Genomic DNA, 15,585 nt, shown 5'->3' on the forward strand with positions numbered 1-15,585 from the left:
CAAATTTAATGCCTCAGAGCTTATGTGAAGAGATGTAGGGGAGGATATAGGTGAAGTACGTTCTATCAGAGTAAAGCTGCTCATTTCTCCATTTGCCATATATGGTGAACTAAATGGGGGGAATATGTGAGGTATGCAGTGATTTCCTGATCTTAATTTGCAAAAACATAAACTCAAAACTACAGTATTATTTTCCTTCCACTTCACAAATATCCAACAGCTTGTGTTGATCTGTCTGATAAAATTCCAACACATCTCATTAAAGTTTGTACTTGTAGCATGACAAACTGCGAAAAAGTCCAAGGGGGCATGCAAGATACTGTATGTATGCATCTGCAGCCAAAATGCCATGGTTAGTGAGCAGTGACAGGAGTATGAGCTCAAGAAGAACAGACACACTGAGGTATGCGGACAATGACAGACAGAGATAGAGATTATTTAAACAGCTCTTTTATAGCTGCAGTTCATGTTAAAGTTATAAAAACACTGACACATGTTTTGCCAGGTTCCCAATGAATGTAAACAGTCAGGACTTTCTTATGATTTTGGCACAAAGGGAAGTTCATGCTGCTCTAATGTAAACTTTTAAAAGGGCTTTTCAGGTTGCAGAAAAGGAGCACAGCTGCAGTAGACATGAAATACTATAGCTTTGCTTGTGTTACGTGAAACTGTGTTCGTTAAATTGGAGAAATTAAGAAAATGCATTAATTAAACTGTGCTTAGTGTGGGGTTTAATATCTACAATTACTCCACGTTTGAATTTTTTTTTTTCTGTCTCGTTGCTGCTCTCAGACGGTGTTCAGGATTGTGGTGCTGGGGATATGGGATTACATTGAGAACAAAGTAGAGGTGAGCTCTCATGTGTCCCATGAGAAGTAAATTGATGGCTTCTTTTTCTGCAGGTGTTATAACTCAAGGGTTGCCTCTTTTTTTTTGTTGCAGGTGTTTGATGGAGCTGTCATCGTTCTCTCTTTGGCCCCCATGGTGGCCTCCACAGTGGCCAACGGCCCCAGCAGCCCCTGGGACGCCATCGGCCTCATTATCTCGCTGCGCATCTGGAGGGTTAAGAGAATTATTGACGGTGAGCCAGGAGGGGCCGACGTCTCCTCCGTCCTCTCTTCACACAGACGGACAATGCGCCGCACTCACTGTGTTGAGTCTTGAGATTTATTTGTTTGTTTTAGTTTTTCCTTATAATGGGCAAGGTGTCATTTATCAAAAGTCACCTGCGAAACTCCAAAAAGCTCATTGACGCAGATCATTGATCATACAGAACTAAACACGTTGCTCCCTCATGTGGTTTTTCGTTGAAATGCAAGATGAGTTAAAATAAATTTTGTATGGTGCCCTGAGTATCACTTATTTTGCACTTAATAATGACTGTTAATATACCTTCAAACTATGAACAGTTTCCATTGAATGATGACAATGATGCTTAAAAAAATAAAACATTTATTATTGAAAATGTAAACAATTTTTTGACTATACTAAATTTGCCATTCAGAGACTGAAGGAGCAATTTTTTTAAATTATGTTCATTCTTTTAATCAACATCAGATCAAGTGTTTGGTATGAAGAGTTCAGCAGCGTAAGTGCGCCACCTGGTGGCCTGGGTACTATGGCTGCCACTTAAAACTTATTTATTGCTGTTATTTTAAATTAATCTATTAAAATTTTAAGGCTATGCTAAAGCACTATTTTTTACTCCCAAAATCAAAAGCATTTATTGCATGCCACAAAAAGTGCATGAGGAAAATAAACTAAATGAAGCCTAAATGAATTGTAGACATATTTCAAGGTAAGATTCCAGAAAATTCTACAAGCTGTGAAAGTTAAATTTGTCAAATATAAGACTAATCTAGAAATACATAAACATCAGGCTCATTTCAGGCTTGGGTGCAATGCCAGTGAGAAAAAAAAAAAAAGTTCTATTATGTGCCTAAAACATGTAGAATAAAAACAGACATGACTGATTGCATAAAGTCTGCTTATTAATCTCAGCCACAGCATTAATCAGTCAGATGTGCATCCGCAATATTTTGGTCGAAACATTTTCTCAAATGTAAAACAACCTGTGGTACCACTTAGGATGGATTCAGCGGTGTAAAAAACTGAAGTTGGCTTTCTTGTCTGTTGGCTCATTATTGGCATCTTATACTCTGTTTCTTTGTTAATAAACCTTACATAGCTTTCAAACCCCAGATTAACATCTTCACTTGAAATTCTTTCAAAAATTATATAATCTCCACTTTTGAAAGTGTTTAGAAACTTATGACAACGTCTTAGAAGGTAGTTTTCCCGTGCTTTATATTGGCTTTGTGTATAAGCAAAGTTCTGTCTCCTCCAACATTTGTAGTATGTCCATAAATGTAACTGCAACCCAACACGAGGCTGAAAGCATTACTAATGCTATACATTGTCAGATGCAGACGTGATGTAGACATGCGAATTATTAAGTCTTTATGCATTACAACTCCGGAATTGCTTTACTCCCATCTGGTGCTTTTCTCTGGAAAATTTCCCTCTAACTAAACATTACACGGATTAAGTTAAAAACTTAGATCAGTCTGTTTTGTTTTCCAGCATATGTTCTGCAAGTGAAGGTGGAAATGGAGCTGGAGATCCAGCAGTACGAGAAGGCCAAAGCAGTGCGGGAGGAGCAGCTTGATCGGCTAACCCAGATCTGCCAAGAACAAGCTGTAAGTTCTCACTCAGCTCATCTCTCATATGTTGGTTTGTAGCAGCGTGGAACCAGCAGAGGGCAGCAAAATGCCACACGAGAGAAACTCTTACACCTCCGGGCAAAATGTATGTATTCAAAACAAACAAAACAAACAAAAAAATTACACTATGGTCATGTCGTGACATCTGTTTGAAGGTGCTCTATATTTTATAATTATTTTTTTATTTTTTTTTTCACATTTGGAAAGTCTGCAAATAATATAACCTTCCGTTTAAAAAGTATTTACTTCCTTGCAGATTTCTTTTTTTTTTTTGCCACTCTTAAATGTTTCAGACAAATCAAACATGTTTTGATACAAGACAAAGCTAACAAAGCCAAATATAAAAAGTAGTGTAATGAAAAACATCTATATAAACCAACAAACCAAGAGAGAAAAAATTGAAGGACTCTGTAAGGAGGAAAACTCTCTCTCACAGCACTGTAAAGAAATTATTTGAACTGAAAAACATCAGTTATCACGATCACTATTTACTGAAATTCCTCATATGTTTTCTTTTTCCTTCGACTTTCTTCCGACCAGTTTGAAATCAGACAGCTGAGGGCCCACCTGGCCCAGCAGGATCTGGACCTGGTAGCAGAGCGTGAAGCCGCCATGCAGATCCACCATATGTGGGGAAAACAGAGCAGCAGCTTCCAGGAGGTGGACGGGTTAGCAGCGGGGGCCTCTGACCATCACAGACCAGCCAAAATTAGGGAACCTCGGGGGACCACAGGTAACCCGCCCAAAACATCCAGCTGTGGTTTATTACTGAGAACTAAAAGGATGAGGAAAGACGGTCTTCCACTAACAGATGGAGAAATTGAATATCTTGAAAGGAGCTGAAGGTTTAATTGTAAAGTTTGGCATGGACAGTAAACAAGCAACAACAACAACAAAAAAATATTACGACAAAAAGGGTTGCAAACAACTTATTTGAAACATTAGAAAGAGTCACTTCTTTCTGATTCGTTTGCTGTTCTTTTGTTCTTAAATAAATCAGAGCCTTTAAAACTGTCCGCTGAGGAAAAAAAATGGTTGAAAAAAAATGCGGGGAAGATTTTGTGAAACATTTTATGGCAATAAATGCAACATGTCCTTATAAAAATATAAAGATATTTTAATCTTTTTCATGGCTGTGGAAAAAAAAAAACATAAAGAAAAAAAAAAAAAAAAAGAACTAAGTTAGTTCACCCTAGGATACATCCAAGTCACCATTTGTTTCTGCAAATGTTCCTTCCAAACCGATGGACCTTTTAAATCTTTTAAAGTGGACATGAACAATAGCTCTCTTGGGCTTTCTAGAGGTCTTTTAGAAGACGTTTTTCCCTCCAAGCCTTCTTCCTGATTCTGACAATTACAGTCCCAATAAAAATATTACTTCGTGTTTTATATGTCAGGACACAATGATCGTGATCTGGCCTTATCTATTTCCGGAATTATTTCAAACTACTCTCAGTTGTCCAAAAAAAAAAAGCACAGCACATTCAAAACTGTCATTACGTAAGGGCAAAATTAAAAAGTAGCTTTGAAAAAAAAAACTGAGTATGCACTATGATTCAAAGTCTTGTTGAGACACCTTTAGCAGTGAGCCTTCATAGCAGATACTTCTGGTTTCTTTATCTAATTGTACTGAAACTTTGGAATCTGAAAATAATATATATATATTTTACTTTTTCTCAGAGGTGCATGTTCAGAATTTTCAAGGATGTCAACTCCTGAAACTCCTGAAAAGATTCATCGCTCTGTTAAATGTTTCTAATGTTCAGTTTGTTGAACTGATAATCAGCAACACTCGTCATGAAGTCGTTGCTCCTGCTCTCATCGGTGTGGTCTCACCGTTAATCATCTGTTAATTAGTGATTTAAGCACCAGCATTAGGCTGCTACTGCTCCTCCTACATCCTACGGAAGCTTAGAGGGTGTTCTTATTTTTCCACCCACAGCTTTTCTGTTTGCGCTTAAATTTTATTTGATATAAAACAGCATTGTGGAATCTATTGTTTGATTTTTTTTTTTTTTTTGTACACTTCAGGTCAGATTTGAGCAATGTAAAAAAAACTTGTTAAGATGCCATAAAAGTGCAGAACTGGTATTAGCACAGCCTCTGCATATTGTCCAACATACCAACATATAGTTTAACAATTTGTCTAGTTGACTTTAAAAGGAATATTTGACAATTTGGCTTGCTGGAGGCAACAAAATAAGCAAACGAAGACAAGAATTTGCAGAAAATGTAGCACGACTTCCTTTATCCTCCACAGAATAAACATTCATCAGACGGTGTAAGGGTGTTGGTGTCTCTCAGAATAAATCTTCTCACCTTCCTCATCAAAATTCTGGTGCCACGCCTGCACTATAGATCACATAGTGAGCCAGAGCCTGGACTATAAACCTCTCACACGGAGACGGCTCATAACTCAGAGGACACAGAGCACTGTCTGTACAGGTGATGTCAGGGGCTCACAACACCAAAGCATTTTTTTTTTTTTTATCGGCGTTATAAATCACGGCGTGAAACAAACGCCATGTTTGAAGTCGGACTGCGTTTCAGCTGGGCTTGAAAGTCTCACACTCAAGTGGTATTGATCATTTTGGGGAATGGTGTCTGTCGCTGTTTGGACTGACCAATGAGGACAGACTCATAAAAATAAAATCCCCCCCAAGAATAAATCAATACGCTGTGGAGTCGGGCATATCAACAGTTACGCAGAGAGACGTTTCCAAAAGTGCACATTTGTAAAATGCAAATGTGTCACAAATTTATCTGAAAGCATCATTTTTATCTAAATGGATTAGAAATGTTTAGGAATTTATGTCATTTTACTTATTGTTTTTTGTTGAAGAATTTTATTTGATTTTTTTGTATTTCTTTTTACATTTAAATTTGTCTGCAACAGAAATGAATCATTAAATTATGTTTAAATACGTCAACGTAATCTCAGTATGTATGCAACAGCATAGTGAGTCATTCATTACAATGTAATACAGAGTTTGCTTTTGATAGTTCAGTTGTTTTGAATTTGGTTGAATTTTATTTGCTTAACATATCAAAACAAACAAAAAAAAAACCTTCATATATAAAATATTCCTCGGGCTCACCTGTAAAAAGTTGCATAAAACATATACTTAACTAGTCATTACACAGAAAGATGTAGATATTGTTAATATTAAACATCTAACAATTGTGTACTATTACACATATTTACTCATGCATTTTATTTATTATTTACTACTTATTTGTTACCATAGCTCCATTTTAATAATCCCCAGAGGTTGTATTAAAATAAATGAGGATTTTGGGGAATAACTTTCTTCTTTCTTATGTCACTTACATTGATTTTGTGTTTTACCGTTAATTTGCAACTACTGTAGTGTACACTATATTTACACTGGGATGAGTTTAATCCTTTTTTTTTTCTATTTTCAGATCATCATGGTCAGGATGACATGAATAACTACATCAGCCAGTACTACAGCGAGCCAAGCAGCGGTGAGTATCAGCAAACCAAAACTGTGATTTTTGTAGGCCGTTTGTTCTCTTTGAGGTTTTTCCCCATTTTGTCACATTGCAACTGCTGGTACACAAAACTGGGGTTCAGATGGATAGCGCAACAACAAGCAGTCCATAGTTGCTGAAAAGGAAAATAGCTCAGACTTTTGTCCAACCATCTTAGGAAAATCAGACAGAAAAGCTTCTATTCGCAGACATGAATCTACTGTGAATAGATGACGACCCTAAACTTCCTCTGTAGTTTAGGGTCGTTATTCCGCTGGAAGAACTTTTGCAGCTTCTTATAGGTCTCTGTCCAGGATTTAGCTCTGCCTACTATCCAGTCAATCTGAACATTTTCAGAGTCCCTGGTTAATAAAGGCATCCCCACAGCATGAGGCTGCCACTACCATGTTTTAAGGTGGGAATTTAGTGTTGAGTGTGATGTTCACTGTTAACTTCTGCACGTTGGACCAAAAAGTTCAATTCTTGTCAAATTTGACTAAAGCGTCTTCTTCTACTTTCCTTGTTAGTCGGGACCCTATTCGGTCACTAATGTGCTCTAACAAACCCCGGAGGTCTTCATAGAACAGCTCTACTCATGTTTTGATTAAATTATACACAGGTGGACCCTATTTTACTAATTTAGGTTACTTTTAAAGGCAACAGGTTCCACTGCATTTTATTTAGCGGCATCAAAGTAAAGGGGGGTGAACATAAAGGTACACCAGACTGTCTTTTTATTCGTGAAGATTTTTGATATTTCTTTTTCCTGTTCTTTCGCTTCACAATTATGCCCTCGTTTAGTTTTGTGAGTCGTACAAAACTCCCAATACATTGAAGTTTGTTGGTGTAATGTCACAAAAGATGACAAAGTTCAAAGGTACACAAATGTTTGGCAAGATGACTTCATTCCAAGGTTGTTTTATTTAAAATAACATATATATATATATATATATGTTGCAGACATGGGGATCCCAGACCCAGCCCGTGTCATCACAACGGCAGCGATAGATGTCCATCTGCCCAACAACCCCAGCCAGCTTCCCTCTACCTTAGTGAGCGCCGACGCGGCGCCGTCCAGCCGACTGCAGCGCACCAGCAGCTCCGTGAGCGAGGCGTCCACCACCGCCGTGTCCCGCAGCAGCTTCAGCGCCCGTCAGCACAGCATCAGCAGCCACACGCTGGGCTCCAGCATGGACTGCAGCTCCACGGTGCGCGAGGCCTCCACCTCCACGGACTACAGCGACCAGCGCTGCTACCCGCCACCGTACAGCAGCCCGCTGGCCCTGGGCCCCCAGCCGCGAGGGAGCCCCAGCACCGTGGTGCAGGAGCTGCTCTACTCGCTGTCTGAGGACTCCTGTCTCACTCAGAAGGGCTTGGACCCCGTCAATCTGAAACCGCCCAGTCCGACCGGTTCCACCAAAACCAGCCCAGAGCTGGAGCGCAGACTGAACATTTATAACAAGAGGAACCAAGAGAGCCGGATCGGGCTTCACAGCAAGCCTGTTATCCACCTGCAGGGTAACGAGCCTCTGCTCGAGGAGAAGTACAGGATGATGGGATCAGTGGAGACTTCAGTCAACCGCCTGTCAGAAGCGTAGGAATTTCACAGACCAGCTATCGAGGCTTACTCGTCAGATCAAATGCAAATGCAAAAAAAAAAGAAAAAAAAAGAAAAACTCAATTACCCTGACAAGTCACTGGTACATGAACTCTGCCTTTAATCTTCTTTATATTGCTGGGATGTAAGAGGAAGAACTCACCACAGGGGGCACTGATAAAATATAGACAGATTATTCATCAGGCTACACTTTTCAGGAATTGACAATTTCTTACTTTTCCTAACACAAACCAGCAGCATTAACAAGGTCTGACATTACAAAAAAAAAAAAAAACAATTTCAGTCAAAAAAAAGCCTGTGCTGACAAGTTTGCTTTTTCATATGTTCTTTTTTTTTTTTAGAAAATGAAGAGGGGAAGATGATGGTGCTGAGGGTTTAACGTCATTGTTCTCACACTTTAGAGCTCTCCAAATAATCTTGTTCATTACATCACCTGGAAACAGGCAGCAGTGTCTAAGTCAGAATCTCCAAATTCATTAACAGTCCGTCTCGATGGACTCCTGCAGGGCAAAATATCATCTCAACTTCTATTCTTTCACTTTCTACATTTTTTATCCACAGTCAGAGTTAAAGGAATTTTATCTTTGGACTTTTAAAATTTCAGATGATTTGCAATTACTCCAGGTGCCATGACTGGAAACTGTCCGACCCCAGTTTAATAAGATTATTCAAGATTTTGCCATACCACATTAAGGTATTTAAAACCCTTCAGGTTTCATCTAAGCTTAAATAAATGGGTTTTTTTTTTGTTTTCACATACTTTTGGGTAAATATTCACAAATGAGTATGACTGTCTCACAAAAGAGCAAGAAATGTGAGAAGTTTAAATAAAGTGCAAAAAAAAAAAATGATAGCATGAACCTTTAGGATTTGTGACCACATTGGAAACTTTTTAAACGTTTCTCTGATCAAGGTAAAGCAATGCTGCAACTTAATAAAAAGCAAAAAAGAAACATGGCAAATTCATAGACGTTTTGAGCTGTGTTTAATACACTGCTTTTCAAAAAGCATCTCTTTACTTACTGTACATTTCCTTTGAGACATCTTACATGTCCCAAAGCACCGTTCCAAGACTTTAAATACAATTTACGTGTACTACGGAGAGCAAAAAGATAAAAGCAGAGGCCATCCATTAACCATCTGATACCCGCAGTCTGCGTCAAGAACTGGGATTTAAAAGAATGACGAGATTTTATAGAACACCAACATACAGATTCAACAATGTGTTAAGGCAGAGACTGTTTCCCATCGTTGCTCTATTATTTATTCCATCTGTGCGACGAAGCGCTGGTTCGATTTCCCCTCACTTGCTCAGAGCTTCTGTCATCTCAGGAACAGCCTTTGGAGAAAAATGGATGAAATTACTTTTGTGTCGTTATCAGCGGCATCACTTCAATAATGTTCAACAATGTTCTCTAATAAATCTCTTAGGCCTTCAAAGAAGAGTTTAAAATTCTAAATCATGAATTCTAGTATCTATGTGACTTCTGAGGGGAGTTTATTGCAGTGCATTTAATTTATGGGGTATGAGAGGAAAAGAGGCTGGAAAAAAAAAATAAAAGCTAATAAATAAACATCAACTTTTCACACACCCCACCCCCAAAATAATGCACTACTTTGTCTTGACAGGTCCAACGAAATCTCAACGTGATCCTGCAGTTTGTGGTTGCAACGTTACAAAATGCGGAGAAGCTTAAGAGGTCTGAATCCTTTTGGCATGATGCTACGGACTCGAGCGCCTGCTTCAGACGAATATGCATGCTAATTTATTCACATGCCTCCGCATTTGACTCGAGCGGCGTCCGAGGAGAATCATCAGTCACTGCCCGAGTTCCTGCAGGGTATCAATGTCCATTTAGGAAAAAAGTAGAGAGCCCATCCATTTTAATCAGTTATCTGAGGAGTGATCACATGTAAGATGATCTCACCCAGCAGGTCACAACTCTGCTGCCACCAGCTTATTCCTAATCACTCCTACAGAGTTTGTCAGGACACCTGGGCTGCTCAGCCACTACTGCGGGGCTAAATAAAACATGACCAACAGGACACACATGAAAATATAACCTGCTAGCCTTTCACAGACGGCACTGGAGTCCAGTGTTAGTCATGCCAACGCGCCTGGCTCGATATCCCAGAGCACCAACTTGACACAAGAACGCAACTGAGCGTATAAGAGGTCTGGCAAGTCGAAGCTCAGAACACCAACCGAGGCCAACTCTTATCCGGCTATTGATCAGTTTTGATATCTCCTGAGATGCTAATGTGGTCTCCTCATGGCAGCACGCACCAGCCAGAACCCTCCTTAGATTAATTCAAGAGCTTAATAATTCAGCAGTTGCACATTTCCATTAGGTGGAATAAGGCATCCTGCAAAATTTATAAGTTAGGAAACAAATGTTATATTCCGACTGTTATTCTGGACTAAAAGTTAATAAAACGCTGGGTTTGTCAGACCTTAATATGAGTTTGTTTTGCTCATAGACACTCACCTTAAAAAGATCCGCCACAAGGCCATAGTCAGCCACCTGGAAAATGGGAGCTTCGGGGTCTTTGTTGATGGCAACAATAGTCTAAAAAGGGAAAAAAAAACAATATATTAGAATTGCCTGAAATCTGTGTAAAACACCACTATTACTGGCTTAACTAAATGAGGCATGGAGGCACAGGAAAGCAGAAAAATGGATTTATAAAAAATAAAATATTTGTCTTTGTTCTCCAACTTTACCTTGCTGTCTTTCATTCCAGCCAGGTGTTGGATCGCTCCAGAGATTCCAACTGCAATGTACAGCTCCTAAGAAATGAAACATGAATAGAGGTTAGTCGTGACTAAACACAGCTGAACCGGCACGGAAAACCCAGGTCAGATGTTTAATGAAACCTGCAGCAAAGTTATTCACTACCACAGATAAAGTCGTTGATGTGTGGGGAAAAAAAAGATGGAAAACCAATGCATTTTTCATTGCAGCAGTATTTACCAAACTCATTGGTTGCACAAATAATGATGCCCATCAATGCTATGCAACCACACTTTGCTTAGGGGGAAAAAAAAAAAAAAAACAGCAGCTCCTGGTGGTCTTTTATATTTTACATACAGAGAAAAGCATCACAAATCAAGAGAAATAATCCAGAGTTTTGTGTTGATTTGGCCATAAGTTTAGTAAAATTATCCTGTAGAAAGACCCACTAACAACCTTTGTTTCAATTGACTGGTAGTATTTACCAGATTTTATCCTTTAAAGACATTCCAGTGTATCAAATAATCTATGATGTTAATCACTGTAATTTCCAGAGCCTTTAGAAAGGATCCCACAGCATAATGACATATTCTCAAACGTACTTTGAAGTGAGCAAGACTTGCTTTGCTAAGCTAAATATTGGCATCATCTGACAACAAAGATTGGTCACCAAGGCAAATATTGATCACCAGAGACTTGGTGACCAATATTTCACACTCGCACGGTATTTTTTTCAATCTTTTAAACTGTGTGTGCTAAGCTGAAAAGTAGTGAACAATGTGAATTACAAATTATATCATCGTAAACATTCTAATCTTCAACAACAAAATGTTGCATTTACTTTCAAGGGATTTTTCTGGAACACCAAAATGAAATAAATACTCCGAAGTTAAAAAGTAAAACTTTACAAATTCATTTACACACTTTTTTCGGAAAAAGTGTCAGAGACCTGAACCTGAACTATGCAGTGAATGTTCCAACTGAGGATTCAGAGAAACTATAGTAACCGTGAGTGATCTAATGCAAACTGGAGAGAGAAAAAAAAAAAAATGATGAAAACGACACGTCTGAGGCTCTGGTCAGACATCCACTCCATTCTGCTCTAATGGATCAGCTAAATCACTTAGGGCCGCTAAATGTGCCAGCAGGCACATTTCAAAGGAGCCTAATGTGTGGATAATCACAGCTGGGGTATCCTGGCTGAATCATAATAGGAAGTTAAGCTTTTCGAAAGGAGCAGCCATCGCCGTCTCGCTGAATTGTTGTGTAGAGGACAGCAGACGATTCTCACAGTAAAGTGTACAACATTAATGCTGCAGCTGAGCTTAAGATCTGCTCAAATTTTAAAGATGAAAAACAGCTTCATCTCTTTAACCACAAGTTAGTCAATTTCCTAACGCCCCCTTCATTTGTTGATCAAGTGTTTCCCACAAACATTCAACTGATGTAAGGTTGAACATACGGGCGCCACGATCTTGCCAGTCTGTCCAACTTGCATGTCATTAGGGACGAACCCAGCATCCACTGCAGCTCTGGATGCACCGACTGCAATAAAAAAAAAAAAAAAAAAAACACCACAGATTTACATTTTAATCAATCGGCACAACTATAACAAATGAACCCTCGTATTTCTCATCGTACCAGCAGCGTTCAATTTGTCAGCGAGGTCATAAAGCAGTTTGAAATTCTCTCCACTCTTCAAGCCTCTTCCTAGAAAAATAAGAGCTCGACATTAGCTGCTTGGAGACTTTTTTTTTTATTTTTTTTGTGCTGCCCATTATTAACAGTGATAAATTCATTTTGAGATCTTGAATCAGAGACGGGCGGTGGGTTCATACCTCCCGACACCACAACCTTTGCACTCGTCAGCTCGGGACGGTCGCTCTTTGTCAAATTTTGCTCGAGCCACTCGGAAACTCCAGCAGGAGGAGTAGAAGCAACTGCAAATCAGAACGGCGATAATCGGTAAGAGCGAGACAGGATTTCGACACAGCTTGCTTCGTTTTCTTTTAAAGGGTGTGCTCGAACACGGGAGGCTGAATCTGTAACACCTTCTTCTGATGCAGCACTTCCTCCCTCTGCTGAAGCGGCTTCGAACGCCGTCCCTCGGACAGTGAAGACCTTGACCGCCTCGTTGCATTTCACCGTGCTGAGGGCGTTTCCTGTACCGAGATATGTTTCGCTTCAGAACTAAACCACAAAACTGAGCTAAATCAACAAAAAAAAGATCAAAAATATATAATTTAAAAAGAAATTTGATTCAGAATAATAATTTTCAGTGGTCTACTTAAGGTTGTCATACCTGCATAAATAGTCCTGACAAAAGTATCTGGAGATTTGATTTCAATAATATCTGAAACTGGGGCAACATCCAACTTGGCAGCAACTCTGGGAAGCAGATTCTATTGAATGAAGCAATGAGAGTTGGGTTATAAGTCATACATGACTGATCAGAGATGGAGGCAAAGAATCCTGGATGTAAGCAGGATTTTACCTTTCCAAAAGCAGATGCACCAGCACAGATATGAGTAAAGTTGAACTGCTTTTGTGTTTCCAAGATAAGGGGAGTCAACTCCTCTGCAAACCAAACAGAAAATCATATGATCATATTAAAATTCAACCTCAGACTGCAGTGTAATCAAAAATATTCAACTACAAATCACTGGCCAAGGTATCCAACAATCAGCTCTTTGTGCTTAGTTTAAAAAAAAAAAAAAAAAAAGGATTTCATGGTAACTTGAATGATGTCCTAGCTTTGAAAGTGTACCAATATTGAAAAATGATTTAAATACCAACATTATAATAGGAACAACTTGTTCAATAAATGTGTTATGAACAACATACCTGGCAAGGCACCTTTGTAAGAGTCATGCTGAGCCACCAGAATCTTCTTCACACCCTGTACTTTACTGATCTCCTCCACAACCTCAAAAGAAAGAAAAACGATGTGGGTCGACAATCAAGGGCTTGCATTAGTGATGGTATAGCTACATTTATTATTCATATTTAAAGGCTAACAAAATTAACAGACGCAGGCTTGATGCTTTGAACGGTGTGAATCATGAATAAACCCGTTTCGGAGCAAGTTTTGTTTATGACAAATTGCTGTGCATATAGTTTTAGTAATAGACTGTTTAGCAGCAGAAATGCTTCTTACCTTTGCACAGTTTGTTCCTGCAATCAGACAGGACACATCTCCGCCCAGCTTACCGGCAGCAGTGATGGCATTGAGAGTAATGGGGGTCAGCTTGTCATTGTTGTGTTCTGCGACGACCAAGGTGCTCTGAAACCTCTGGATGAGGCCAGTCTGTTGGGAAATACAGATCAGTTACCATGTGCGGACACAGGCTGTGAATGAACAGAGCCGACAGGTGGGAGGGAGATCGGGGACAGGAGGGCACCTGTCAGCTCTTCAATACCAGTTTGGTATTCAAACACAACATACTGACAAACACACCCATGCCCTGCCTTTAAAAGGCCTAAAATTAAGATTCAGAAAGGATGGCACAGTCAAGATTGTCTTATTATTTTAGCAGTATCAGTAATAACTCTTGGACTTATGAGCTTGTGTTTCAAATAAAAAGCAGTTTGAGCATGGTAACCATTTTAGTATTTTTTGTGTAAATAATGTGAAACTGTGTTCCATTTACTCAAATTTATCACACTTTACCAGCACATGATATTTTGTGGAAACGAGACTGTACAAACTAGTGTGGGGAGAGTCCACATGGGAGATTATGATGGCAGACAAACAACCTCTAGACAAGCCACATCCAGCTGTGTCACAACAAGACAGGATTTTACCAGCTGAATCTAGATATGATGATGTGACACATGATATGAAAGGACATTCAGATTAAGTACAGCAAAAAAAAATAAAATAAAGCAGATGCAGTTTTTTCTCATTTAAATGCTAATAAAACTAAAAACAGTCTAGAAGTAACAGCTTCAAATTAAGTTACATTTTATTCAGCTGAACAATGAAAAACAGAGTGAGCATACATTTCAACATTTTAATAGTAATACAGAAATTTAGAGGAATCTTATAGTTTCAATCAGCTAAAATATTTACATTAGCATGATGTTAATGTAAAACTTACGGCCGTTTTGTTTACATAAACTTGTTAAGGCAACAATTCTAGGGACGACTTAAAGAGAAAGTAAAATATAATGTATAGCAGTGGTTAATATTAAACTAAAATATATTTCATAATAGTGTGGCTGTTTGTCATTGACAAAGTTGCAGTTTCGTAACTAACATTACGAGCTAAGTGCTAAGCTAGCGATGCAAACACAAAAAGAGAACTGACTGAAACGAAACCTTAAGCTTCAGCTATTGTCAAACATGCATGTTTGATACAAAAATGATACATTAGAAGTAACCCGATGCATATCTAGAATTAAGTAATTGCACAGTGAGTACAACTGAACGAGCTAACCAGTTAGCATCAATAACAAAAGTATACACAAGTTAGATGTGTATAGCTTAGGGAACCTTAAACACCTAAAACGGAGCAACATATTGGCTGTAATAGATCAGTTAAACTCTTACCAGATTCCTCAGAGATGATTTGTTTAAAACTCTGTTCATAATGGACACCTGATGTTTCGTCTAGCTGCAGCGGAGGGATATCTGCGAGTGGAGTTTATGCAAGGACGTTAGTAGGAAAATCTCGCGATAGAATCCCGAGAATTTTCCGGAGAGCTTGGTTGCATTTCTCCCTGTCGCCTCATAACTGTATATATATACACTGCTCAAAAAAATAAAGGGAACACTCAAATAACACATCCTAGATCTGAATGAATGAAATATTCTCATTGAATACTTTGTTCTGTACAAAGTTGAATGTGCTGACAACAAAATCACACAAAAATCATCAATGGAAATCAAATTTATTAACCAATGGAGGCCTGGATTTGGAGCCACACACAAAATTAAAGTGAAATGTTCCCTTTATTTTTTTGAGCAGTATATATGTATGTATGTAACATACATACATATATACTGTATATG

General features: G+C 38.7%; 2 protein-coding genes across 3 annotated transcripts in view; one reads left to right on the forward strand and one right to left on the reverse strand.

Annotated features, from left to right (window-relative positions):
• The window catches only part of tmem266 (transmembrane protein 266), a 32,542-nt gene extending 23,364 nt beyond the window's left edge, over positions 1 to 9,178 (forward strand). For both annotated transcript variants that reach the window (XM_007566359.2, XM_016678808.1), the window contains exons 6-11: positions 793 to 849; positions 943 to 1,081; positions 2,584 to 2,699; positions 3,264 to 3,456; positions 6,150 to 6,212; positions 7,179 to 9,178. In XM_007566359.2, the coding sequence (XP_007566421.1) occupies positions 793 to 849; positions 943 to 1,081; positions 2,584 to 2,699; positions 3,264 to 3,456; positions 6,150 to 6,212; positions 7,179 to 7,816 (1,206 nt within the window). In that variant the 3' untranslated portion in view covers positions 7,817 to 9,178. The remainder of the gene's footprint in view (positions 1 to 792; positions 850 to 942; positions 1,082 to 2,583; positions 2,700 to 3,263; positions 3,457 to 6,149; positions 6,213 to 7,178) is intronic.
• etfa (electron transfer flavoprotein subunit alpha) lies at positions 8,805 to 15,238 on the reverse strand. Its single transcript, XM_007566360.2, has 12 exons — positions 15,124 to 15,238; positions 13,729 to 13,878; positions 13,416 to 13,497; positions 13,066 to 13,148; positions 12,874 to 12,973; positions 12,623 to 12,733; positions 12,410 to 12,511; positions 12,213 to 12,281; positions 12,034 to 12,116; positions 10,562 to 10,627; positions 10,326 to 10,406; positions 8,805 to 9,175 (listed from the first exon to the last, which is right to left on the reverse strand). The coding sequence occupies exons 1-12, from the start codon at positions 15,160 to 15,162 to the stop codon at positions 9,140 to 9,142; spliced, it is 1,002 nt and encodes a 333-aa protein (XP_007566422.1). The 5' UTR covers positions 15,163 to 15,238; the 3' UTR covers positions 8,805 to 9,139.
• Between the last annotated feature and the right edge of the window lie 347 nt (positions 15,239 to 15,585).

The sequence above is a fragment of the Poecilia formosa genome, unplaced genomic scaffold (genome assembly GCF_000485575.1).
Source record: "Poecilia formosa unplaced genomic scaffold, Poecilia_formosa-5.1.2 Scaffold191, whole genome shotgun sequence".
Taxonomy (NCBI): domain Eukaryota; kingdom Metazoa; phylum Chordata; class Actinopteri; order Cyprinodontiformes; family Poeciliidae; genus Poecilia; species Poecilia formosa.

Excerpts from the sequence above, each read along its gene's own strand:
- etfa (XM_007566360.2), bottom strand. The coding sequence starts at position 15,162 with ATGAACAGAGTTTTAAACAAATCATCTCTGAGGAATCTG. Across the intron at positions 12,117-12,212 it reads TGACAAATTGAACGCTGCTG|TCGGTGCATCCAGAGCTGCA; the intron begins GTACGATGAGAA and ends TTTTTATTGCAG. Across the intron at positions 10,407-10,561 it reads CTGGAATGAAAGACAGCAAG|ACTATTGTTGCCATCAACAA; the intron begins GTAAAGTTGGAG and ends TTCCCTTTTTAG.